This window comes from Chiloscyllium plagiosum, chromosome 3 (genome assembly GCF_004010195.1).
Source record: "Chiloscyllium plagiosum isolate BGI_BamShark_2017 chromosome 3, ASM401019v2, whole genome shotgun sequence".
NCBI lineage: Eukaryota > Metazoa > Chordata > Chondrichthyes > Orectolobiformes > Hemiscylliidae > Chiloscyllium > Chiloscyllium plagiosum.
Window position 1 is genome coordinate 78341018 of NC_057712.1, and position 25834 is coordinate 78366851.

At 37.8% G+C, this 25834-nt stretch overlaps 2 protein-coding genes across 2 annotated transcripts in view; one reads left to right on the forward strand and one right to left on the reverse strand.

Moving 5' to 3' along the window:
• nt5dc1 (5'-nucleotidase domain containing 1) overlaps positions 1–25834 on the forward strand; it is a 575653-nt gene that overhangs the window by 94073 nt on the left and 455746 nt on the right. The gene's annotated exons all lie outside the window — the stretch shown is intronic.
• On the reverse strand, positions 20256–25823 carry LOC122548586 (collagen alpha-1(X) chain-like). Its single transcript, XM_043687421.1, has 5 exons — positions 25793–25823; positions 24917–25030; positions 24450–24527; positions 23950–24039; positions 20256–22090 (listed from the first exon to the last, which is right to left on the reverse strand). Exons 1-5 carry the CDS (start codon positions 25821–25823, stop codon positions 20256–20258), a joined length of 2148 nt encoding a protein of 715 aa, XP_043543356.1.

Here is a 25834-nt window from a genome sequence, read left to right on the forward strand (position 1 = left end):
AACCCAAGTTGCCTTTTGGGTCTGTGACCTTCACACAGAACATAGTCAAGCTGCAAAGCTGTATATTTTCATTTAATCTTGTTTATTTCAGTTGTAAAAGTAGCATAGAAGTTATTTATTGAATCATGCCATAATTCACGAGATTGAAAAGAAACAAAGACTTTGGATTAAGTAGTCATAACAATTTGTTCACAAGCCTTGTGAACAATTTTAAACTTGGTAACTGAGAGTGGACAAGCTGCATAAACTGAAACATATGCAAGTTAATTTCAAAAGCTCGAGGTAAGATGTTTCTTATCGAAGTAAACATTGAGGACAGTTTGAAATAATATTGGGAAAGAAGGGCCTGATTAATCATCAACAGAAGGTATGTGTGAAGGCTCAAGACGTGAATGGTAGGTGAATGTTATCAAAGGTAGAATCTTTATGAGGCAAAAGAGCTTGTCAATAATCAATCCAAGTTATCTTTTACGAAATTAAGAGACCTTGGGAGACCTCAGTGCAGTAAGCGATGGAGGAAAACTCCGAAGGTTGAATCCATGCTGACATTTTTGGATATTTGGAGAAGTCATAATATATAGAACATAAAGCAGGAGGAAGTAGGAAAACAGAAGGGCTGTTGGTTATAATCAACTAGGAGAAAATGAGGACTGTAGATGCTGGAGATCAGAGTCGAAGCGTGTGGTGCTAGAAAAGCACAGCCATTCAGACAGCATCAGAGGAGCAGGAGAGTTGATGTTTCGAACATAAGCCTGTTGGTGCATACTCCATCTAATCTAGACCGATACCTCTTGCTATTGTAGTTGTATGGTTTTGCTTATAACTAAAGTGTAATGCCCCATTTTAATTTATGATTACACTTTATGTGCCCATCTTATTATTTCCAGTTGATCCTGATCTAAAGATTATAACATTTCCGGAACCATTCTTGGTAAGACAACTATGTCCGTTTTTTCTGCTTTGTAGCCTGGTCATTTAGATCCAGTTCTTCTCTGAGAGTGACCATTGACTGCTGCATGATCTAAATGTCCATTTCACATGGCTGCTTGTTTCTATACTGTACATTTTTATTTTCTACATCTACAATATTGTTTGCTGATTGCTATTGGCTGTTATCCTTCCAACTGTATTTTTCCCTGTCTTCAACTTGTTAAATATTGTCGTCTCATCAAGTATTGTTTGTGTGTACACAGTATTGCGTGCTCCCTCTCATATTTTCACACTCCCCTTCATTCTTCAGTAATCAGTCCAGCAACCTATCACTTGCTTTAGCTTTCAGCTCCAATTTATGTTAAGCAAATCTTTACATTGCCTGTGAGGTTACTAACTCGGCTGTTTACAAATTGGCTTCTGCATTCATTCCTAAGCCCTGTGCACTGAATGCTTGGGACAGTTGAATACATGCTGTCCCTCAGCAGAGTATTTTGTCTGCATGGCATATCGCAATAATTTCATCCGTTTTTCTCCTAGGTTTTTTTATTAGGCTGAATCGTACTATGTGCTTTTGTCTCTTCTGGGTCCCCAACCTGTAGCTGATACTTATTACTCTCGGGTAATATCGCTGGAGTATTAATCCAGAGGCCTGGGCAGTTGGGGGCATGGGTTTAATTCTCCCCATAGTTTAGATTAAATAAATCACATCTGGAATTAAACATTAATCAGTAACGGTAACTCTGAAGCCATCAATAATTATTAAAATCCATCAAGTGGGCGGCACGGTGGCACAGTGGTTAGCACTGCTGCCTCACAGCGCCAGAGACCCGGGTTCAATTCCCGCCTCGGGCGACTGACTCTGTGGAGTTTGCATATTCTCCCCATGTCTGCATGGGTTTCCGGAGGAGAAAGTGAGGTCTGCAGATGCTGGAGATCAGAGCTGGAAATGTGTTGCTGGAAAGGCGCAGCAGGTCAGGCAGCATCCAGGGAACAGGGGAATCAACGTTTCGGGCATAAGCCCTTCTTCAGGGCTTCCTCCAGGCATGGGTTTCCTCCAGGCGCTCCGGTTTCCTCCCACAGTCCAAAAATGTGCAGGTTAGGTGAATTGGCCATGCTAAATTGTCTGTAGTGTTAGGTGAAGGGGTAAATGTAGGAGAATGGGTCTGCGTGGTTTGCGCTTCGGAGGGTCGGTGTGGACTTGTTGGACCGAAGGGCTTGTTTCCACACTGTAACTAATCTAATCTCACTCGTGCTATAGGGAAGGAAATTTGCCATTCACACCTGGTAAAGCCTACATGTGATTCCAGACCTCCAGCATTGTGCTTGTCATTTAAACACACACTTCATTGACATTTGCTTTACTTACTCATTGACACTTAGGTAAAGTCAAGAAATGCCGCCTCTTTTATTTTTCTGTTTTCCTTGTGATCTATGTGCCATGCATTTTCATGACTTCTCAAACTGATGTACAAATCACATGAAAGAATAAAGGAAAAGAAAAAATCAGTTCCAGGCGCTAGCTTACGAAGAACACAAATAAACCACGAGACAGAATTCAAACTTTAATTGTTTACTTGGATGTATTTCAACTACAAGTTAAACTATCCACAGCTAATGTACGTTACCTATATATTATTCTGTCAAAACGTAAAATCTTTTCCATAGAACAGATATGCAGTGTTTGGTCAAAGTCACTTTGATTGCAGCCTTCTTAGTAATTAATTTAGTTACTCTTCCTTTAAGTTGCAATCAGATCACTCGAGCATTTCAGGCTTAAAAACAGTTCATGGGGGTGAAGGAGAGGACTGGCAAATTTTTGCTTGATCACCTTTGATATATGGTAGTTTCTGGAATGTTATTTGAACACCTTGCAACACTACCAATCTGCCAGGTGTAGGCTTTTGCTTGCAACTCTTGACCATCCGTTTAGCTTGATCATGCTAACCTTCTTGGTTTGTAAATGAGCACATATGCTGACCATTTGTTCTGCCAATACAATCCATTATCCAACAGTATTGTAGAGCATGGTGAATAAATTGGTCAACTTTTTTATTGAGCAGCAGATTGTATTTCAGTCTTATTAATCAAAGTGGTTAAGTAGTTTGTACTTTAGATGGATCTTGAGAACAATCCGTTACGATGGCAGAGGATATTTTGACAATGTTCTGTATAATGGCATAGGGTTGAGTTGTAATTTTACAACAAGATATCTTTTGGGAAATAGTGATTATAGTATGACTGAAGTATTAGACTGAAATGAAATTGAATACACAGGTATGAGAGTGAGTTGGCTAAGGTAGAATGGAAAATTACACTGAAAACCCATGGTGGTGGGTAATGATGTTTAAATAAGTATTTCATAGTTCTCAATGAATCAATATTACACAAGAAAAGACATTCACCTGTGGCTAACTACAGAGTTAAAAAATAGTATGCCAATGAAATAAGAAGCTTAAAATATTGCCAGGAGGAGTGGTGAGTCTAAGGACTAGGAAGTTTTAGGCAGCACCAAAAGATGACCAAAAAGCTGAGAAGGTCAAAAACAGGACATGAGAGTAAACTGGCCAAATATAAAGTTTCAGAATTTCAGATTTCAAATGTGTAGTAAGTGCGAAGGTAGCAAAGTTAATCTTTAGTCCCTTAGACAAAGACTGGTGAAAGTAAAATGAGAAATAAGTAAAAAGATGGAGATGCTAAACAAAAGCTTGTGTTTCTTTTCAAAGTAGAAGACATCAGTAATATCTCAGTGGTGAACCAATTGCCTAATGAGAGTGAACAACTTACAGTTCTCTGTATTGGTAAAGAAGTAGTCATTGAGAAAATACTGGGAATGAAAGTTGACAAATTTCTTAGACTTTTCTGTCTTCACCTGTAGAGTTCTAAAAGAGATGGTTGTAAAAGTAGATGATGTACTGAGCTTCATCTTCCAAAACTTCCTTGGTTCTGAAAAGCCTTAGTGAATTAGAATATGGCATCATAATTCAAGAAAAGAATGGGAGAAAGGAAATGAGGAACTGAAGACCATTTGTCTGTTATCAGTTATTGGGAGCATGCTGAATTAAGGAAGGGGTGGTAGTGTGTTTTTCGTCTTTTGTTCATCCACAGGATGTAACCTCGGTAGCTGCGTCATCATTTATTGTCCATCCTAAACTGTCCTTGAGGAGGTGGTGGTGAGCTGTCTTCTTGAACTGTAGCAGTTCATATAGTATAGCTGCTATGACAATGCTGTTAATAAGTCAGTTCCAGGATTCTGGCCCAGTAACAGTGAAAAATTGGTGTTGTAGTTCCAATTCAGGGCGGTGTGTGGTTTGGAGAGGATTGTGCATGTCAGAGTAGTCCCATGGATATGCTACCCTTTTCCTTTGAGGTGATAGAAATTGTGGGTTTAGAAACTGCTGCCGGAGAAGCATTGGTGAGTTGTTGCAGTGTGTCTTATAGATGCTGTGCACTGCCATGGCTATGTTGATGCTGGATCGAGTTCCAATCAAATGAGCTGCTTTGACCTGGAGTAGCTGCTTTACTGTTGTTGAAGCTGCACTAATCCAGCTAAATGGGAAGTATTCCAGTCTACTCCTGCATAGTACCTTGCAGTTGGACAAATTTTGGGAGTTGTGGAGTCAGAAAGTGACTTACTTGCAGCTGAATTAAAGGAGTCCAGCATCGCTTCCCACAGAGCTCTAGGGTGTACCTTATCAGGTCCTGGGGATTTATCCACCTTTATGCGTTTTAAGCCATTCAGCACCACCTTGTCTGTAATATGGACATCTTTCAAGATGTCACATCTATTTCTCCACATTCTATATCCTCCTTGTCCTTCTCTACAGTAAACACTGATACAAAATACTTGTTTAGGATCTCCCCCATCTCCAACACTCCACACACAGTCTGCCTTGCTGATCTTTGAGGGGTCCTATTCTCTCCCTAGTTACCCTTTTGTCCTTAATATATTTATAAAATCTCTTTGGATTCTCCTTAACCCTATTTGCCAAAGCTATCTCATGTCCCCTTTTTGCTCTCTTGATTTCCCCCTTAAGTATACATCTACTGCCATTATACTCTTTTAAGGATTCAATTGATCTCTGCAGTATATACCTGAAATATGCTTCCTTGTTTTCCTTGATGAAAACCTATATTTCTCTAGTTAACCAGTGCAGATCATTGAGTCTAGGAGTTGGGGTGTCATGTTGTGGCTGTACAGGACTTTGGTTAGGTCACTTTTGGAATATTGTGTGCAATTCTAGACTCCCTCCTATCGGGAGGATGTTGTGAAACTTGAAAGATTTCAGAAAAGATTTACAAGGATATTGCCAGGGTTGGAGGGTTTGAGCTTTAGGAAGAGGCTGAATATGCTGGGGTTATTTCCCTGGAGTGTCTGAAGCTGAGGGGTGACCTTAGCGGTTGATAAGATTATGAGGGGCTTGGATAGAATAAACAGAAAAGGTCTGTTCTCTTGGGTGGGGGAGTCCAGAACTAGAGGGCATAGGTTTAGGGTGAAAGGGGAAAGATTTAAAAAGCACCTAAGGGACAACTTTTTCAAACAGAGGGTGGTTTGTCTATGAAATGAGCTGCTGGAGGAAGTGGTGGATTAAGATATTTTCAAGGTGTAACTACCAGAATGGATATTGGGGAGCCATTGAATATTGTACATTTTAGATTTTCAACATTATTTTACAAGGCCATATGAAAGATTGTTGCACAAGTTACGGTATTGTGGTGTTAATAATTTATTAGCATGTATAGAGGTTGTTTAAGAGCCAGAAAAGTGGGTAGGAATACTTTTTTTTATGGTTAGAACTGGAATGCCCTTAGGGGTAACACAAGGACAATTAATTTTAAAATATTAAGTCAGTATTAAAATGCAAGTATAAAGATGATAACTGGGTGTGCAAGTAAACAGTGAAGAGAATGTAGGATGTGCTTTAAGCAAGTTATGTTTACAGGCAAAAAAAGTGGCAGATGGAATACAATGTGGAGAATTGAAAGGTTCATATCTTGAGAAGAATTGAAAAACCCTTCATATGATGAGCGACTATTAAATGTTGATATTCGCATGGATTATGTGTGTTTGTAGTAAGAAAACTCGGTCAGCATTTTCTTTATTCTTGTATGGGGTATGGGCATTGCTAGGAAGGCTGGTGTTTGTTGCCCGTCCATAGTTGCCCTTGAACTGATTGGTTTGATTGGCATTTCAGAAGGCAGTTAAGAGTCAGTCACATTGCTGTAGCTCATGAATTATGTGTAGGCAGGCCAGATTAGAATGACAGATTTCCATTCCTAAAGAACGTTCGTGAATCAGATTCTTTTTATGAAAGATAACTGTGGTACGTGGTTATCATTAGATGAGCATTTTGTGTTATTTCCAGATTTTATCGAACTCAAATTCTATCACAAGCAATGATGGGATTTGAACACTAGCCTGAAACTGGAGGACAATTACAGTAGCATCACCATCTCCCACTGCCTCCCCTACATACCAAAATAATCTTTACTTTGTAAGTAAATATGTCTTGTTTCATTTGTCGAAGGATTTTGTGAAACTGCAACCAGAGTGCTGTACAGATTTGGTGTCAGAACCTCTGGAAGGATATAAAGTACATGTTTACGAGAGTTTGCAACTAAGACACACTTAGATTACTTACTAAGGTTGAGATGGTTTTTCTGTCAGAAAAATTTGAGTGGAATCATCCTGTAGTCTCTGTAGGTTAGAACAATTGTGAAATAATCGAATTGAAGCATTTACGATTCTGCAACAGCTCAATTGGGCAAGTATGAGATTATGACCTTAACTGGCAAGTCTAGAACAAGAGTGCATAGCTTCGGGATAAGGGAATGAAGATGTGTAGTTTTCTCACTCAAATGTTAGAAATCTTTGAAGTTTCCTAGCCTAAAGTGCTTTGAATGTATGGATGATAAGTATAGGTCAGACTGAAATAGATAGATTTTTTAAATTAAAACAATTGGGTGATTTAGGGAGAGGAGAGGATAGGAAAGTAAATTTGAGGCTATCAATTGGCCATGATCTTATTAAATGGCACAATTATCTTGAGGGTTCATATGACCCACACTACTCCTTATTTTCTTATAACAATAAAACACTGCACCGCATATTGCATTTAGTACTTGTTGTTTTGGTTAGTGTTGCGCAGTTTGAGGTCTGCAGCATAGAAAAGGATTCTTTCGTTGATTAAGCCTGCAGTGACTGGAAACAGCCACCTAACTATTCTAATACTACTTTCTTTTATGCAGATATTTGCTTCTTGGAGACGTAAATTGCTATTTCTAAGTTATCACGTACCAAAGCAGAAAAGCTGAGACGTGCTTTTGGGGAACATTTTTTCAAAAAATGTCTATATATGTCAACAAATCTCTTGCAGCATGCTTGTAGTGATTTGGAAGATATACTAACTTGGAGCATTTAAAATATGACTAGGAATTGTGTGCAATATGCAAGATTTTTAACATGACAGGATGTGTCATGAGATTACATATAATCTGCATAAATCAAAATGACTATAGTTGGATTGTATTCATGTACAAAAGTAATGAGATGTTATGCCTGCATTGTGCCAGCTTCCGTTTCCCTTGTTTTTCAGTTCTCGGCTTTTGTTTCTTGTAATGCTGCTATTTGTGTTGGATAATAACCCTTTACAATGCATAAAGACATTTTGTTTCATAATTCTTAAGTTTTTTAAATTGCTTAATTGCGCTGGAAGTTTTTTCTGAGTTATGCTAAGGAGAGGGTTGATTATAATGTGTTTTGAAAGTATTCAGTAAGGTACAAAGGAAGAGCTGTGGTATTTACATGACTATTATATGCCAATTCTGCTTTAGGTATGCAACTGGTGGTAAATTATGCTGCTGTTAAAGTTAAGGTATGAACTGCTTGAGATATTATCATTTCTGCACTGTTCCCAAATTGGGGAGAATTAAGGGTATTGTGTGTATTTTAAAGCCAATTATCATACATCATGGAATATAAATTGACCGAGTATATAAGATGAACCCATTTTTCGAGCACCAAAATTCATGTTTAGGCTTATGTTCAGCATGCAAGTCTGAGAGCCCCTTTTCTGCTAAGCAACCCTATATTTTCAGTAGGGGTTGATCTTCGTTTTCACTTCAGAAATGCATGTTTAGCTCACATTTATATGTAATGTGTGATCAAGCAGGTGACGTGCAGTGTTGTCAGAAAGATGCATGAGTTTCCAATAGAAGCCCGCGCTTGGCCGACCATGTGTATTGAGTGACAAATAACAATCACCTTTCTCGGGAGAAAAAAACTCTAAAGTAGTTGCAAGCTCGAAGTCGTGAGATTTGTTAACTTTCCTAATGAAAAGCTTTTGCCTGAAACATCGATTCTCCTCTTTTCGGATGCTCCCTGACCTGCTCTACTTTTCCAGCACCCCACTCTCGATTCTGATCTCCAGCATTTGCAGTCCTCACTTTCTCTCAGATTTGTTAACTTGTCAGGCAGGGAGGGAATTCTGTATTGGTGAAAAACTGCTGCAAGTGGGAAGGAATCTGTCATGAAGAGGCTGTCCAAGCCAAATGCACCAGTGACCTGCCATTGGTCAGCTCTGAAGAAGCATTCATCAGAATGTCTATTTGAAAATTGTCAGAATGGTGACATCATTTCCTGAAATTAACTGCATAGAAATGTGCTTAAATAGACCAAATCAAACCCAGAGTCCAGTGAAGGTTTCAGAGCAATTTGCAGTTTGTATAGCAAAAATATTTTGATTGAAGACTTAAGATCACTCAAAAGTTAACAAAAGATTTGCCAAATTTGCTAGTTCTAGCTATTTGTTAACAGACAGTGCAAAGACACAAGTCTCCATTATGTCACATTGGCGACATGGGTAAAATACTCAACAATGAACTGTGCAGTGGAAACATGTGATGGCAATTTGTTTGAAAAGCATAGGACATGATAAGGTGGGGTTCACAGTGGTACACTCCTGCATGGTTGAAAGAACAAATGCCCATCATAATTTTCGAATACAAAGCAATGTCAAAAATCATGTTTCATGACAATTTTGTCCTTGGCTGTGATAATGGTTCCATGAGAATGGAATGAAGTCATGGGATGACCGTTTGTGTACCAGACATCTTTATAGCCCACATAAATAGTTTCTCATCTGTTTGACCAATGAGATCAAGAGCTGCTTGTGAAGGAAGACCACTTACATCATAGTTATGCCAGAGGGTTTACCTTTGGATGTGTCCTGCAGTAAGCTATTCAAGGATTATGTTCATGCTGAAGGAGATAGATGGACAGATGATGTTCTAAATTAATCTTTACAGAGTGAAAATATTCACTTTGCTGCCTTGATGTTTTGTTCTGTCATCAAATTGTTGCATGCTCTTAATGCACAGACTGTTGTCAGACTCTTCAAAAAATTTAAAACCTCAGAGTTAGTGGATAGAGAGTGAGACCTGTTCTAGTCTAGCGAGATCCTAATGATACCACAAAGTGACTCAATGAATTTGATGAACCCTTTATTTCGGATGCCAAGGATGTTAAATTTTAAGTTCTTTAAGTATTTTGATCATGGTTAAGGATATCCTTGTAGAATTAATTCGTGCACTGAAGTATGTGGCATTAATTTAATTTGAATTACTGGTTTTATTTTTATTAGCATATTTCAAAATGGTGACGACCTACGTCCAGACCAGCAACCATATAAGCCGACTTCCACTTTTAGAAGAATCTTTCAAGGTTTCAAAAGGTTGTCTCATATCCCATGATTTATAATATTTTAATGTTAACAAAAACACTCCTAACCTGTTGTCTCTTAGCAACTAACATTAAATACAACAAGGTAGTCAGCAGCCTGCACGATTGCATTAAGTATTAACTTGTGAAAATCTTAGGTAACTGATCACTTGGCTCATTTAGGTGTCAGTTTTTGCTTGGTGGTAGCACTCTTGTATTTGAGTCAGATGACTTGAGATTCCAAGATCCACTCCAGGGAGTTGATTGTCCAGTGCAATACTGAGGATATATATCCTCTAAGGCTGGAATTGATCATATTTTTCAAGATCAGTTTTTGTATTCATTTTTTGTAATTTCTTATTTGTACATGTCTAGCCATGCTGTTCAGTTTTTACTTGCATCTTAGAGTCCGAGATGTACAGCACAGAAACAGACCCTTTGGTCCAACCCTTCCATGCCGATCAGATATCCCACCTGCCAGCACCCGGCCCATATCTCTCCAAACCCTTCCTATTCATATACCCATCAGAAGCCTTTTAAATGTTATAATCGTACTAGCCTGCACCACTTTCTCTGGCGGCTCATTTTATACACGTACCACCTTCTGCATGAAACAGTTGCCCCTTAGGTCCCTTTTATATCTTTCCCCTCTCACCCTAAACCTATGCTCTCTAGTTCTGGACTTCCCAACCCGAGGGAAAAGACTTTGTCTATTTATCCTATCCATGCCCCGAAGATTTTATAAACCTCTATAAGGGTCCAACTCCCTCAGCCTCCAACTCCCAAATTGTTTTATGTTGTTATACTTTGAGTTTGTCAACAATATGATATTGTAAAGAGTGTACAAAAACTCAAGTAAAAGTGTGCATGGCAGAATAGTCAATTGACAGGATATTTGATACAATTTCAGCATAACTAGTTACTTTTATTATTTTGGAACTGAAGTGGCCAGTCTTGTAGTCAGATTTGAGCAATATGATATGCATAGGGAAAGAGAAACAAAAGGATTTCTTATATGCAGTTTTGTTCTCTATGCCTAAGGAAAGGATATGCTTGTCTTAGAGAGTGCAATGAAAGCTCATTAAATTGATTCCTGGGGTGAGCGAATTGCTCTGAGAGAAGATTGACTGGAACACTATCAAGTTTTGAAGAATGAGAGATGATCTCTTTGAAATTTCTGCAAATGCTTCACAGGTAAATGTTGTAAGATTGTTTCCTGGTTTGATTCAACCCTTGCCATTCCGTTTTGCTTATTGACTCTTGTACAGTGTGAGCCATTAGTGAGTGAGATTTGTATATATTGTTGGAAAATTTAACAGCAAAGCAGTTTTTATCCCAAAGTAATGTTTACTGTTGTGTAGTCTTTCAAAAAGTTACATTTTCAAAACGTTCAATGGGAACAGAAGATACCAAGTAATGTGAGAGATATTAAAGAAGGGACGCTTGAAGAAGTAAGTATTGAGAAAACTTTTGAAAGTGAGAGAAACAGTGGTAAAGAAAGTGGTTAGGGCAGTGAATTTCAGAACATTGTTTTTGCTGAAAGCTGTGTAACCTGATAGGAGAGAGACATTTACGAGGGTAGGAAGCATGCAGGATGCTTTCTGGGTTATAGACAATGGAGGATTTAAAGATATGAATGAAGTGTTTTGTTTGTAGGTGGGTTATTGGAGACCTGTGTGAAGCTCATAGGAGAAACAATTCCTGAGGTATCCAAACAGTTATGGTGCCATGTAGTCTCCCTGCCTCCAAGCCAGCAGACACGGGTTCAAGTCTCACCTGTTTCAGAGAAGTGTCATTGATATTTTGAACAAGTTGATAAGAAGATCTGAAAAAAAACCAGAATGTCTGCCTTACTGAGGTTGAGGTAAGACCAGAAAAGGGCAGTGTTTCAGCTGTGGAAGTAGATTTTGGTGGTGCAATCTGAGAATTAAATATCACAAATTAGGATACGAATTATCTTTGCCATCCAGCACAGCTCCAAAATGCTGGATAATTTAGCTAAGGAGAGCATTGTGATTTTTTTGGGGGTGGTTGACCAGATTTGAAGTCTTTTGTGCAAATATTGAGCTTTTCTGGAAAATTGTATTCTGAAAATGTATTTGCATCTCTTTTGCCTTTGTATTCACAACAATTAATGCTTTCTGATTCATTTATTTCATAATGTTGTTTTGTATGTTCCAAATTCCCATCCTTACTCCCCTCAAATTCTAAATCTTGACCTTGCTTCAAAATAAAGAAAAATGAATTAAACAGTATATTTTTTTGTGTGTGTGTCTGGGAGAAAAAGAGCAGATAAAATCCTTTGAGCATATTGCATCATGTTATTTCAGTGCTTATTAATTGACCAATTTCAATTTAATAGAATTCAGATCCAAAATTATTTAATTTAAATTTAGAGTTTTTAACATATAGTAATCAACAAATAGTATACAATTATATTGTGTACTCCTCTCATGCCAGAATTATCCATGAAGACATCATTATGTGAAGGTCAATCCAAAAGCAAAAAACAAGTTCACAGCCACCAGTACTGCAGCTAAACCACCATCATGAACCTACAGTATCAATCAGAGAGAATTGAATCAGTCAAGGCAATTCAGGAAAGTTCAAAGTAAAAACAACTAGTAGATACAGCTAACTGCTATTAAACTCTGATGTAGGGCTTATGCCCGAAACATTGATTTTCCTGCTCCTCGGATGCTGCCTGACCTACTGTGCTTTTCTAGCACTACAATCTTGACTCTCATCTCCAGTATCTGCAGTCCTCACTTTGTCCGTTCTGTAAAATATGTTTTACACTCAATGACCTTTGAAAGAGCAACTCAATAATTGAGATATGTGTTGAAATTTTCATCATCATTGTGGACATTTCCATCATTAATTTCTCGGCATCCACTCAGGATATGGAATAAAATTAAGGTTTGCTCATGTAAACTCTCAAACAAAGGTGCTAGGCTTGGAATATTATGTAACACAAACTCAGGAGCATAAAAGATAACTTTGGTGAAATGTGACAAGCAAAACTGAAAAAAGAGAGAATTGTAAAGCAGCCCAGTCTGATAATATTGAATAACTCAGTGCAAGAAACTGTATCGAGGTATATGTGAAGATGCAAGGTTTTACTTTCAATCTTGTCGGGATTGCTCGATCTGAACGAATACTGCAGTTAGGATACATCAATTATATTGTCTGTGGGCTTGGACTAAACTTTGTGTAACATAACTGTTCCACTTTGTTATTGGATTCTTTAATATTTCTCCAGGACTCTTCCTCAATCACTACTGAAGGATAAAAGCCAGTATCTTTCCTTCCTACTTATGTCCCTGTTAGTGATCATGATTGGATTAGACTGTTTCTCTCCTTGTCTTTAAAATGTCCTGATCCTTCGAGGATAGGACTCCACGGATCTTCAGCTCCTGACTCAAAGATGATCCAATTTTTAAAAAAATTAACTCATACCACTTTTCACTGCTCCAACAAGTTAAGCCTTGAGCTTTATGATTCCCACCCTCAAGTTTTAAAAACTAAGCTTTTGGTTACCTTTATTAACTATTAACTTTCTTCATCATGCAGCTTGCTGAAAACATTTCTTTGTTGATGCTCTTTATACAGCATATTCTGACATTTTATCATCTTACATATGATACATAACTGTGAGCTGCTCTTCTCGCAATCTCAACAAACATAAATATGGAAAATATTGTAGCTGCAACCAGCAATTTTTTAAAAATTGGATCATCTTTGAGTCAGGAGCTGAAGATCTGTGGAGTCCTATCCTCGAAGGATCAGGACATTTTAAAGACAAGGAGAGAAACAGTCTAATCCAATCATGATCACTAACAGGGACATAAGTAGGAAGGAAAGATACTGGCTTTTATCCTTCAGTAGTGATTGAGGAAGAGTCCTGGAGAAAAATTAAAGAATCCAATAACAAAGCATTTTTCCTAAAGAGAATAAATGAAATTCTTGTGAAATAGTTCCAACATTTAGGATATTTTTGCGTTTCATCTTGACTTTTCAGGAAGATTGTAACCATGGAGAACGGAATTGCTATTGAAAAATAGTCTGAGTATTTGAAAATATTCTAATGTCAGAAATGCACAATGTTTGACTTCTGATTACATCGAGGCATCTAGGACGAGAGTTCTTAAAGAGAATGAGGCATACTTCTTGAAATATTTGCTTTAACTCCAAGATCCCCACATAATAATTGGCTGGTAGGTGTTTGAGGTGGCCATGTCATGTTGTGTCCAGCAAACAGCAAGAGTTTGTTCCAGAAAAATGTGATTTGTGGAAGGAATTGCCTGCTGCTGCCTAATTTGCGGAACTGTAAAATTGATCTTGCCTGGTGCAGGGTGATCTTTGCTCTTTCCAAATTTTCTAGAAGTGCCCCAGAAATTCCAAGGTTTTACTAAAAGTGGAAATTCAACAAACTTGAGAAATTAATTATCCTTCAGGGACAAATGTCAGAAAAATCTGCAATTCTTTGGAATGGATGGAGAAAAGAGTGACAAAACTGACCAGACTGATTTTAGTGTCATGATTGCTTCCAATTTGAGAGGAAAGTTATAAGAAGCCTACAAGGCATTTGAAAAGTACGTAAATTCTTTAGTGATATCGATCAGGCAAAGCTACTTTAAAGAATATTCAATTAATGCGAAAAGACAAAAGAAAACATAAATCTAGAATAAATATAGGAAACAGCAATCTATCAAGTAAAGTTAAAACATTTGTATTGTCCGAAGTATATCGTGGTATTAAAGGAGTTAGCTGACTGGCCACCATAATCAAACTCACATCACATTCTTTGCACAATGCCTATTCCATAAAGAAACAACCTTTGACCCATGTTTGGGAGCTTTTCAGATAATACCAGAAAATTCTGAACCAAGTGTAGTTCATGCCATGCTTATCAGCTGGAAATATTTAGAGTATTGGGAAACACTTATTTAAGGGTGAGGAATGATGTGACCCAGTAACTGATATTTTGATATTAGGCACAGACAAAATCTTAAGTGATTAGGCATATATAGAATGATGGAAGGTGGATTAAGCGGTAAATGATTGTAGGTCTAGTGTCAGAAAGTGAATCCTTATACTGTAGCTGTGCATGACTACTCAATCTTCTGCCTTGGAGGGTATGTACAGTTTTGGATGGATTTTGTAGGCTGACCAGCATTGAACTGTGTAAACTCTACATAACCAACAATACTGGAGTGAAACTTGAACCAGAGATTTGCTTGTATAGTGGCAGGAGCTTACCATCTAAGCGACTCACGTTAAGTCTAGAAAGTACTTTTAAGAAAGAAAAGAGCTATAAACCCCTGCAGCAGCAATGAAATAAATATTGCTCTTTTTCATATGCAAGTTATGGATGTACCTAATAAGACCACAAATCAGTGTCATGTATACTTGTACAAAACCAGTAAAACCGACAATAATAATAAGCAACTCTGGAAAAAGAAAGTGAAAATTTATATAAATGCACAAGAACTCAGTCAAAATTTGTGAAGAGAAAAGTTAGGGCACTCCCAAACTGTGTGGGGGACTTCTCTTTTCTGTTTGTGAATACTGGCTGAGAAGCTGTGAATTTATAATACCTTCTGTTTTTATGTCACATTCAGAATATTCAAAAGAAAATCAAATCGCTAAAGGAGAGATTGATTAGAAAAGAATGATACGGCAACATCATGAGACAGTAGGGATGTAATGGAAAGAACAACCTGATTTTTCCAGAATGATGATGCGGAGGCAACCAATAGACCTGATAATATAATCCATTTTTCAGCAAAAAAACAGCCTATAAGATGAGAAAGTAGCGTTAACCATGAAAAACTCAGTCAATAACTGTTAAATATTATGAAAAATCAGTAATAAAAGCAATTGCATTCTATATCCGTATGAGATATTAGTGAAATGAATTCTTACTACTTAAACTTAATGTCAAAGCTATTCCTGCATGGCACAGAAAACTGAATTCCTCTGTTCATGGAGGGCTAATCCCAACCCTATAGAACCTTTCTTTGCCTGGCTTATGTCTGAATCCATTCCCAGCCATATAGTTGACTCTTCGTGCATTTGGACTTTCAGGAATTGGCTATGAATGTTGATTAGTGAATGCCACTTGTACCAAAGGAACAAATAAAATAATTTTCAAACTGGGTGTCTGTGGTAGGGGAAGATGAGGCTTCGTGTTGGAAAGGTCTTCAGTTTTTGACGCTTTAATCATTTATACCAGGTAACTTGATGCACTCTTCACCATTATTTTGTGCTTATGATTGACTAAGTTTGAAGGACTGCCTCAAATCGGTTGATAGTTCATGCATTTGAGAAGAACAAGGTGTTAGTTGTAAATTGGTATTGTGGTGAGATAAGTACATCAAATACCAGTGCACGTTTTTATTGCAGTGTATTTTACTGTTAAATATCTGAAATATCTGGTTGAGATAACTATATATGAAGATTTTATTCATAGTATGTAGGATTCCTCAAATCTTACATTTGAATCAAATTTTTCTGTTCTGCTTTGAAAAGGTGCACTTAATATCAAGCTCAGTGTTTATCAACAGCACTGTGTGCCAGATCATTATATTTTGGAGGGCTGTATGCCTAAAACATATTGTCAGAACGTTGGAATAATTATATCTGTAGGAATTTAAAGTCTACCTATTTGATGTAAGAACAAATTACTGCAAATGCTGGAATCTGATAGGAAACAAAAAAAAAAGCTTAAGATCACAGCAGGTCAGGCAGTATCCATGGAGAGAAAGCAAGCTAATGTTTCAATTCTAAAAGACTCTTCAGAGTTGAAGTGATGTGGAAGGGGCTGCATTTATGCAATAGTGGGTCAGAGGGAATGGATCGGAGTGCCTGGGGAGAAAGGATGTTGATAATTCAGATTAAGTAATTGGAATTTGAGTATGTAACCTATTTCCTTTTGTGCAATGTTTAAAAAGAAACTGGGTATTGGAATTCTTCTGGTTATTCATCTGAATGATACATGTGATGAATATATAGTATGTAAGGCAGATATAGTTTGTTGCAATGTATTTTTCAGTTTTCATTTTCAGTGTATATTTTCTAAATAAAAGGTTATTCTTGACTTGTGTAAATTTTGCATCGAAATTTCAAGTTCAAAACAGGTGAATTGGCCAAGCTAAATTGCCCATAGTGTTCAGGGATGTGTAAGTTAGGTGCAGTAGTCAGGGGAAATGTAGAATTATTATAAGATAAAGAAATGGGTCTGGGTGGGATACTCTTCGGAGGGCCAGTGTGGACTTGTTGGGCCAAATGACCTGCTTCCACACTCTAGGAATTCTATGAAATAGCTGTTTAGCCCAATCAGTTCATTTTTGTGTTTATTGTCCACATGGGCTGTAAACTAATCCCATGTTCCAATTTTGCTTCTATAACATGATGGTTTTCTTCTTTCTCAAATATTGATCTGATTTAACCTTAAATGTTCCCATTGTCACTGTTTCAGTCATTCTGAAATGACTGAAATTTTACTAGCGGAGATTTGTGTCTTGAAAAACAATACAAGCAAGACGATCTTTGATTTGTAATGAAATTGCGTCAATGTGACCGTTGATTTGGCTGACAAGGTGAATTGATGGAAAAGTTAAATGATTCAAATGGAAAATATGGCCTGAGGAGTTTATTGATAGCCGCAAATATGTCTGACCGCAAAACGTCTGACCTCTGGATCAAACCTACAGTTTGTCAGATGGTGTTCCACTCATTTTTATTGTGCTATTAAATTGTCCCACTGAATATTTTCTTCTCAGATTATTCAAACGTAGCTTGAATTTGCTTGTGGACTTTTGAAATCAGTGAATTCCTATGAGCTTGATTATCTAACCTTCCAAGTCTTCACATTGGAGAAAGGCAGTGAATTTCACAGGTTGGTTGCAGATTCTCATATTGAGGTTGCAAATTAACTTCTTAACCTACACCATTTTTGCCAAAGTTTGTGTTTCACTTTTCTCAGAAATTGTCACTGGGAAAATTTTTGTTATCATCTTTTTATTCATCGGGGCATGTTTTGTTTCAAGTTCGTACAAAGACCTAATGGTTTCCACAGGGGCAAAAGATTTATTTTAAGTCAGTCATTTAACAATGCCTAATCTACTTTATTTCACTAAAAAAAGAATCGTTTGACTCTATCAGTAATCATATGTTTGCAAAGGGAAATGTGAGTATCGTTTATCAATCGTGCAACAGCATAATGTAGTCTGCTTTTTTCCTTCTGAAATCATCAGCTTGACTTCACAACTTAGAGATAATGTATTTCAGACTGAACCAAAGGTGTAGGGCTTTATAATCCAGCAGTACAGGTGCACAATCCTTTATCCAAAATGCTCAGGACCAGCTGGTTTTCGGAATTCAGAATTTTTAGAATTTCAGAATAAGTGGCAGCTTGATGGTGAAATTTTTAAAAATCTTTCCGAAGAACAGACTTACGGTGAGTAAAGCGGGCCCTGAAACAAAATTGAGGCCCGCCAGTGCTGGGCCGGGCCACCCCCCCCCCCCCCCCCAACATCGCATCTGAGTGACACACATTGAGTGGATGTGGACTTGAGTTAACTTTGCATGCCAAACAACCTTGTTAATGAGAAAAATCTTCGGACTTCGGAGCATTTTGGGATTTTGGATAAAGGGTTGACTACCTGTATTTTTATACCACAGCTTTGTAATATGTAATATTATGTGAAGGTTGAACAAAAGATGAAAAATATGATATATAATGCAGTACTGTATTCTCTTTCAGACTGACTCTATGTTGCTGTTATAACATTTTAAATTATGTAGCTTTCAGTCTAGTTATTTGAAATTCCGTTATTTGTTCTGTGTGAAGATTGTTTTTAAATAAGGATAGTGCAGACAGACAGAAGGGAATTTCATGTGACCACACAAGCACAGATTCTCTTACAAGATAGATGCACACATGATTCTCCCTTACTGGGATACTGAATAATTTTATGCTTATATATGATCATTAATAAATAGGTTGCATTTGTTGCAAGTTTTTACATTAAAGGTAAAATAAGGACTCCACACAGCAATTTATGAAAATATTTGAGCCTGTGTGTGCTTTAGGTGATGCAGATTTAAGTAACTGCAACTTTGAACTACATGAAGACCATTAATGTGATGAGCAGATTAATGAGAGGAATAGCTTAATGAGAGGTATTGTGTTCTGCTCGATCAGTACCTTGCTTAAGATGTGGTTGACTAAGTTTACAAAGTCAACAAGCTATCATTTGGTGAAAACATATTCCAGCAGTTCAAATGCAGAAATTGCTGGAGAAGCTCAGCAGGGACTGACAGCATCTGTGGAGGAAATGCAGTGTTAACAGTTCAAATCCAGTGATTCTTCTTCAGAACCTTCTGAAGAAGGGTCACTGGATCCAAAATTCAATTCTGCTTTCTCTATAAGTCATTTAAACCTGCTGAGATTCTCCATCAGTTTGTTTATTTTTCAGATTTCCAGCATCTGCCGTTCTCAATATATTGTTCTTGTTATATTCTAGCAGTTCAAGACTGTGTAATTGGTATAACATCCAACATGTTCATTCTGTTCTAAAATCAAACATAAACATGCTCAGTTTTATAAAATTAATGCAGGTCATATAGATGCTTGCACAAATAAGACTAAATTTATGATATAAACAAAATTATATGATATAATCATTTACTTATGCACTTTACTATTAATTAAATGGCTTGAAATTTCCAGTATAATCATTAAGAAAAATCAATGTTTTCATTTGATGTTTATTTTGGTTTTGAAGAAAAGGTATACTATAAACAGAACAATGGAATTATTGTATTAATTATTGCTCATGAAATAATGGTGCAACTAAAATATGGAAATCATACAATATATTCTGAGCCTTGACATTCTAAAACCTCAATTGTTAAATTTAAATGAGATATTGAAAACTGATTTTAGTTGGAAGACCATGAGTACAATTTAAGATTACAATTGAGGCTGTAGTTACATTGTAACTAGCAAAACTATTTTGAGCAAATGCATCATACGAGCTCGAAAGTTGTAATGTGAATCTGAGGTTTGTCCTAATTTTGGAGTGAAGTTAATGTGAGACTTTTGATTTCCACTATGACTTCAAAATCGCTTCTCACTAATGCTGCAATTGCAATATAAATGCAACCCAAAACTGTCATTTCCTGCAGTGAGAAGCATACTTTTCACATTAACATACATTGTGATCAGGAATGCTAACAAAATGAGTATCCTGAGGCAAAAAGATTATGTGGGAGAATGATATAAAATGATCCATGATATCATTAGATACTCTTTTTAAAAAAAAAATTTGCAATGACCCATTGGCAAGAATACACATAACTGACTTTTTGGGAAGCATATCACAGGCTATCTGTTCGATCTGCACAAGCACTGAGATTAAATAATCTTGCCTTCAGCAATTATAATTTTTTGATCAACATAGTAATGTTACTTTTCTGTGATATGTTGCACTGACATTTGTTGGATATTTATGCCATTTTTCATAAATTTCCTTACAATCTCAACTGACTTGGTCAGATTTAAGCTCACAACTCCATCTTTTTAAACTGACATACATCATGATGGTGTTATTAACAATCCAGAAAATGATGAATACATATATTCAGAAGAATACACACCATTAGACTTTTCTGCAGGTAATTGTACATATACTTTGTCATTTTCATCCAAATGTAAGATAGCTGTTCCTGAAGCATGGTCAACATATTGTGGTGTATACTCATCATACGTGTACATTACAGGTTCTTCATTTTTATATAATGCCACCCAAACATTTGTTTCCTTAACATGTACATGATAAAAAAATTGGTAGATACCAGGTATTTCACATGTGAAAATTCCCTTTGATGAATCATAGTTGTTATTTGAATTGGTCAGTATCTTGTCAAACACTATTGGTTGCCCTTTGGGAGGAAATGGCTGAGAGAGAATGGCTGTAAATGCTGGAACAGGACTCACCACGCCACCTGAATCAATGTAACCATTATAACCTGCATATTTTCCTTTTGGTATAATAATTTCTCCTGGTGGGCCTGCTGGACCAGGAGCTCCTGGAATGCCTGGTGGACCAATTGCTCCTTTTGGTCCAGGTGGACCACTTGGCCCCTTTATGACTTTTGCATTAAATTTACTTGGAGGACCTGGTGGTCCTGGAACTCCAGGATCTCCCTTCACTCCTGGGTGTCCTGGAGAACCTGGAGACCCGGTTAGACCTACTGAACCAGGTAATCCAGGATGTCCTTTCTCTCCAGGTTTACCTGGAGGCCCTTGTGGTCCTTGAGGACCTTGAGGACCTGCGTTCCCTGGTTTGCCACGTGGCCCAACAGGTCCTTTATCTCCTTTTTCTCCAGGTGGACCTTGTGCTCCTTTTTTACCCTCCTCACCTGGCTTTCCTGGAGGCCCAGATTTTCCTTGCTCCCCTTTTGACCCTTGCTCACCCTTTGGGCCAGAAGGCCCTTCTGGACCCTTTAGTCCTGGATGGCCTTTCTCTCCTGGTGCACCAACATTACCTGGTGGACCTTTTGGGCCTTTTGGACCTGGTGACCCTGATGGTCCTACAGGGCCGCGAGGTCCAGGTTCTCCAGCTGATCCTTTCTCTCCTTTACTTCCAGGCTTTCCAGTCAATCCAGGAGAACCTGGGTGTCCTTTGAGTCCTGGAAGACCTGGCTTTCCAACACCTGGCAACCCAGGTGAACCTGGCAAACCTTGCAGACCAGGGTGACCCTTCATTCCAGGAACTCCTCGTGGTCCCTGTATTCCAGGCTTCCCAATTCCATCTTTACCAGGTGGTCCTGGTGGACCATCATGGCCTGGTTTACCTGGATGTCCAGGAGGCCCTTGTGATCCCTTTTCACCTTTGTCTCCTGATTCACCTTTGTGACCTGGGGGTCCTTTGTGTCCTTTACCTTCTGGACCAGGTGGTCCTTGCGGACCACGTGGTCCCGGAGCACCTTTATCACCAGGACGACCTGGAATTCCAACCCCTTTATCTCCTTTTGGTCCGGGTAGACCAGGGTATCCAGGGTCCCCTTTTCTTCCAGGAAATCCAAGTGTTCCTGGAGGACCTGGTGGTCCTTTAGCCCCTGGCTTCCCAATAACAGATAACCCAGCTGGTCCGGGAGGTCCGCTAGGTCCTGGAGGTCCTCTTGGTCCTTGCATCCCCTGAGATCCCTTATCCCCTTTTCGGCCAGGAGATCCTGGCACGCCTGGCTTTCCTGGTTCTCCTGGGCCACCTGGTTTTCCAATAGCTGATAGTCCTTGTGGTCCGGGTGGTCCAGGCTTACCAGGGTGACCTGGCAGCCCAAACCCTGGCTTTCCTGGGTATCCTGGTGGACCAATTGGTCCTGGTAATCCAGGTGGACCCGGTGGGCCTGGTTCTCCATAATGTTCTTCTGTTAAAAATAAATAAATGTCATTTCAGGTTATTGTATTAGAATGCAGTTTGTATTCACCATATGTTGTATTCCAACAAGAATTGAATTCTATTGTTGTATCTTTGTAATTGTCTATCTGTGCTATGCAAAATGGCATTCTTCTCCTGAGGTAATGTAATGAGGAAAAAAAAAATGTTCTGTTCCCTTTTTGATATTTAAGGCTGGTGAAATAGTATTTCACATTTAATTATTATAAAGCACAGGGGTATCTGATGACATGATCATGTTAGGATGTAAGTAGGTAAAAACAATGACTGCAGATGCTGGAAACCAGATTCTGGATTAGTGGTGCTGGAAGAGCACAGCTGTTCAGGCAGCATCCGAGGAGCAGTAAAATCGACTTTTTGGGCAAAAGCCCTTCATCAGGAATACCTTTGCATTCCTGATGAAGGGCTTTTGCCCGAAACATTGATTTTACTGCTCCTCGGATGCTGCCTGAACTGCTGTGCTCTTCCAGCACCACTAATCCAGAATTAGGATATAAGTATCCTGATTATATTAAGACATATTTAATTTTGGGAAGGAAAGAATTGAAGTCATCTGTCAGTAACCCTGGTGGACATTAATGGCTCGGGTGGGGAGTGGTTTTCCTGTCTTCACAGTATCGGGGTGCATCTGAGTCAGGAAATGTGGCCAGTCAACTGCTTGGAAGTTGGGGGGACAGGAATTATGGGTGAGTAGGAGAGGTGAGGTGCCTGCATCCCTAGAAAGGAAAACAATGTTCTTCTAGCCTCTTTTGTAAGGGAACAAGTATATATGTTTATGTATATGTGTTTTTTTTTCCATGGATAGTCCAAGTCTTGATGTATGTGTGGAACCCAAGTGGTAGTGGTCGTGGGGAGGGACATATGACATTGAGCATATCTCTGCTGTTGAAGCAGCTGGCCTTTCAGCATCTGGGTTGAGGGAATCTTATGGCTTTATTAAGTTATTCTTCAATTGCCTTGTTCAGGTCTGGTGAAAACTGACTTTTACACTCAACCAGTATGAGGCTGTGGTACACTGTATTTCAGTTCTGACACTTTTGTGATTTTTCTAGCTGAGCTATGCCAGAATTGAGTTGGGTCTTTTAGCCCCCTTATGATTATTTTGGAAGAGGATTTTATGGGAAGAGAATAGTGGCAAAATCTATACAGTAAGTTAGCTCAGTATTTTAAAATCAGTAAAAGTTCCACTGTATTCAAAGGGATTCAAGTGAAATGAAACTCCTTATTTTAAATCAGGAGACTAATAAGTAAAGTCTCAATCTCAGATCATGCCATTCTGATCACTTTATGACTGACTTGTCTACTCTCTTCCAGCCCTGATTCCATCTGTCTGCCCTTGAAATACTTTTCTTCCCAGACCACTACACCTAGCTGTTTACTGTAATATTGTTGTAAACATTTACACCTATACTCTACAAATAAATTGTTTGACAAAAGGTATTTGTCTTTTTGTTTAATTTCTTTGCAATTTTTTAATGCTGCTTCGTAATTTTAATTAGACTGTTAGTTTTAACAGTTTGCATTTATTTTAAATTACTAATTGTACTCCTACTTTGATATCTCTGATCTTCTGCAAGAAGGTTGTGGTTCCTGAAAGATTGAACATCTTGCTCAAAACACAACTGAAATATAAAGTGGTCAAACATAGATGCTTTTGTCAAAGTGACCAGCAGAGTTCTGACAAGTTTCCAAAATGAAATGAGTGATCAGACCTGTATTCAAAGTTAGTATGTAAAGTAAGGGCATTAAAAATAGCTTTTCATGTTCATGTAGTCTTGGTAGTGTTTTCAAATTCTGCTGTTCTGCATATAGTAATTTCATATGACTTACCTGAAGAAGAGGAGGAGGAAGAAGAGGAAGAAAAATCAGAGTTATTGTTCTCCACAATGTCTTCTAAATCATGGCCATTAGTTTCATCGCCTGTTTTAGTAAAAATAAGACACAGCTGTTTTTGCCACTCTACAGTTTGTTATTTACATTGTAAGTATTGCTTTTCATTACCTTTTTTCTGTCTGCATCACAATTTTTATAGAAAGCGGGTATGAGCACAGTTTTAAAATCTCAGCCTTTGAATGTTTTCAAGAAGGAATTAGACATAGTTGTCAGGGTTAAAGGAATCAAAAGATATGGGGATAAAACAGGATTAGAATGCTGAGCTGGATAATCAACTGTGATCATACTGAATGGCAATGCAGGCTTGAAGGACCATAGGTCCTAATCATGTTTTCTCTCATCACCTTAGGTTAGTCAATAACAGAAATGGTACGGTAATTAATTATGATCCACACATTTGTTTCATGCAACATAAGGGTAAAAAATACATGGCTAACTTGTAGAATTGGCATCACTATTCTGTTGATTTTCTTCAGAAGATGATCTCCTTGAATACTGTCCCTTGATCTGTTGGCCTATTTTGAAAATACAATAATACTTTTTAGTTTGATCATTTATTAATATGCATGATAAAAGCAATGATTCTAATTGAAAATAAAACTTACATCGGCAGCTACTTATGTCTATCATAGATTTTACATATAGGAATTCTAAATATATGTTGTAACTGTTGTCCATCCATTCTAATAGATTTTAAACTAGATATTGAATTATTTTCAATATACATTCCTGAAGTGCAACTCTTCCAAAAATTTGCAATGAGAGAATTTAAACTCAACACTTCGATAAGCAGCGTACGGTCTTTAACTTCGCTTTCATTCATTCACAGTTGTTGAACTTGTAATTTGCATGAGCCAGTAAAGAACAACTTTATTCTACAACAATAAAAGGATTTTTTGCTCACTGCCAGAATTGGAGTGACCATTCTGTTGATTTTCTTCAGAAGATGATCTTCTTGAATATTGTCCCTTCTCCTGTTGACCTGTTTGAGAAATACACAAAGATCTTGATGTATTGACTTTTTAGTTTTAGTATTTTTAACGCAGACTACTTAATATCAGATTCTTAAATTAAAACATAAATTATCTTTTATCCCCAATTTTATCATGAGTTTTATGATGGAAATTTCAAATATATTTGTAACTGTTGTCTATCTAGTCTAATGAATAGATTAATTCAGACATTGAATTATTTTTCGTGACCCTGGAGTGCTAGTCTCCCAACCTGGTGACCAACTCTCAGATTTTTTCCAAGCTGAACTGGTGTGAGATTGCTTTAATCTCTATAGTGGCAGCAATGGTAGACATTGCTAGAGAAATGCAGCAGATCTGGCACCATTTTGGAGAGAAAACTGAATTAACAGTAAGTCTGCTTTCGCTCCACAGATGCTGCCAGACTCTGCTGAGTTTGTTTTTGTTTCCAATTTCCAGCATCTACAGGTCTTTATTATGATAACGAGGCTAGTTGTTCATATGCCTATCCAGTATTATTGCTAATTTTCATAGCAAATACTCATTTATAACTGGGTGGCTGGCCTGCTTGTCCACTTTACTGAAAATTAAAAGCCAGCCATGTAGTGTAATAACTGGATGTACCTGTATGCCAAACTGAAAAAGGATGGTAGTGTCCAGTTTCCAAATCAATAGTGACCCATTTCGGTTTTCACAATCTGGATTAACTGAATCCACTTTCACAGATTGCCATGAGGAGGTTTGAACTCTCAGTATTTAGATTAACAATGCATGGCCCTTGATTCCACATTGCTTATGCACAAATTTACCACTTTTACAGAGAAAATGTCTTTGTCCCATTGTTAAATTTG

Bases quoted from the DNA above. Each gene is read 5' to 3' on its own strand.
- LOC122548586 (XM_043687421.1), bottom strand. From the start codon at position 25,823: ATGGGACAAAGACATTTTCTCTGTAAAAGTG. The intron at 25,031-25,792 runs GTAAATTTGTGC...AAAACTAAAAAG, and splicing joins ACATTTTCTCTGTAAAAGTG to TCAATACATCAAGATCTTTG. The intron at 22,091-23,949 runs GTAAGTCATATG...TATTTTTAACAG, and splicing joins TTCCTCCTCCTCTTCTTCAG to AAGAACATTATGGAGAACCA.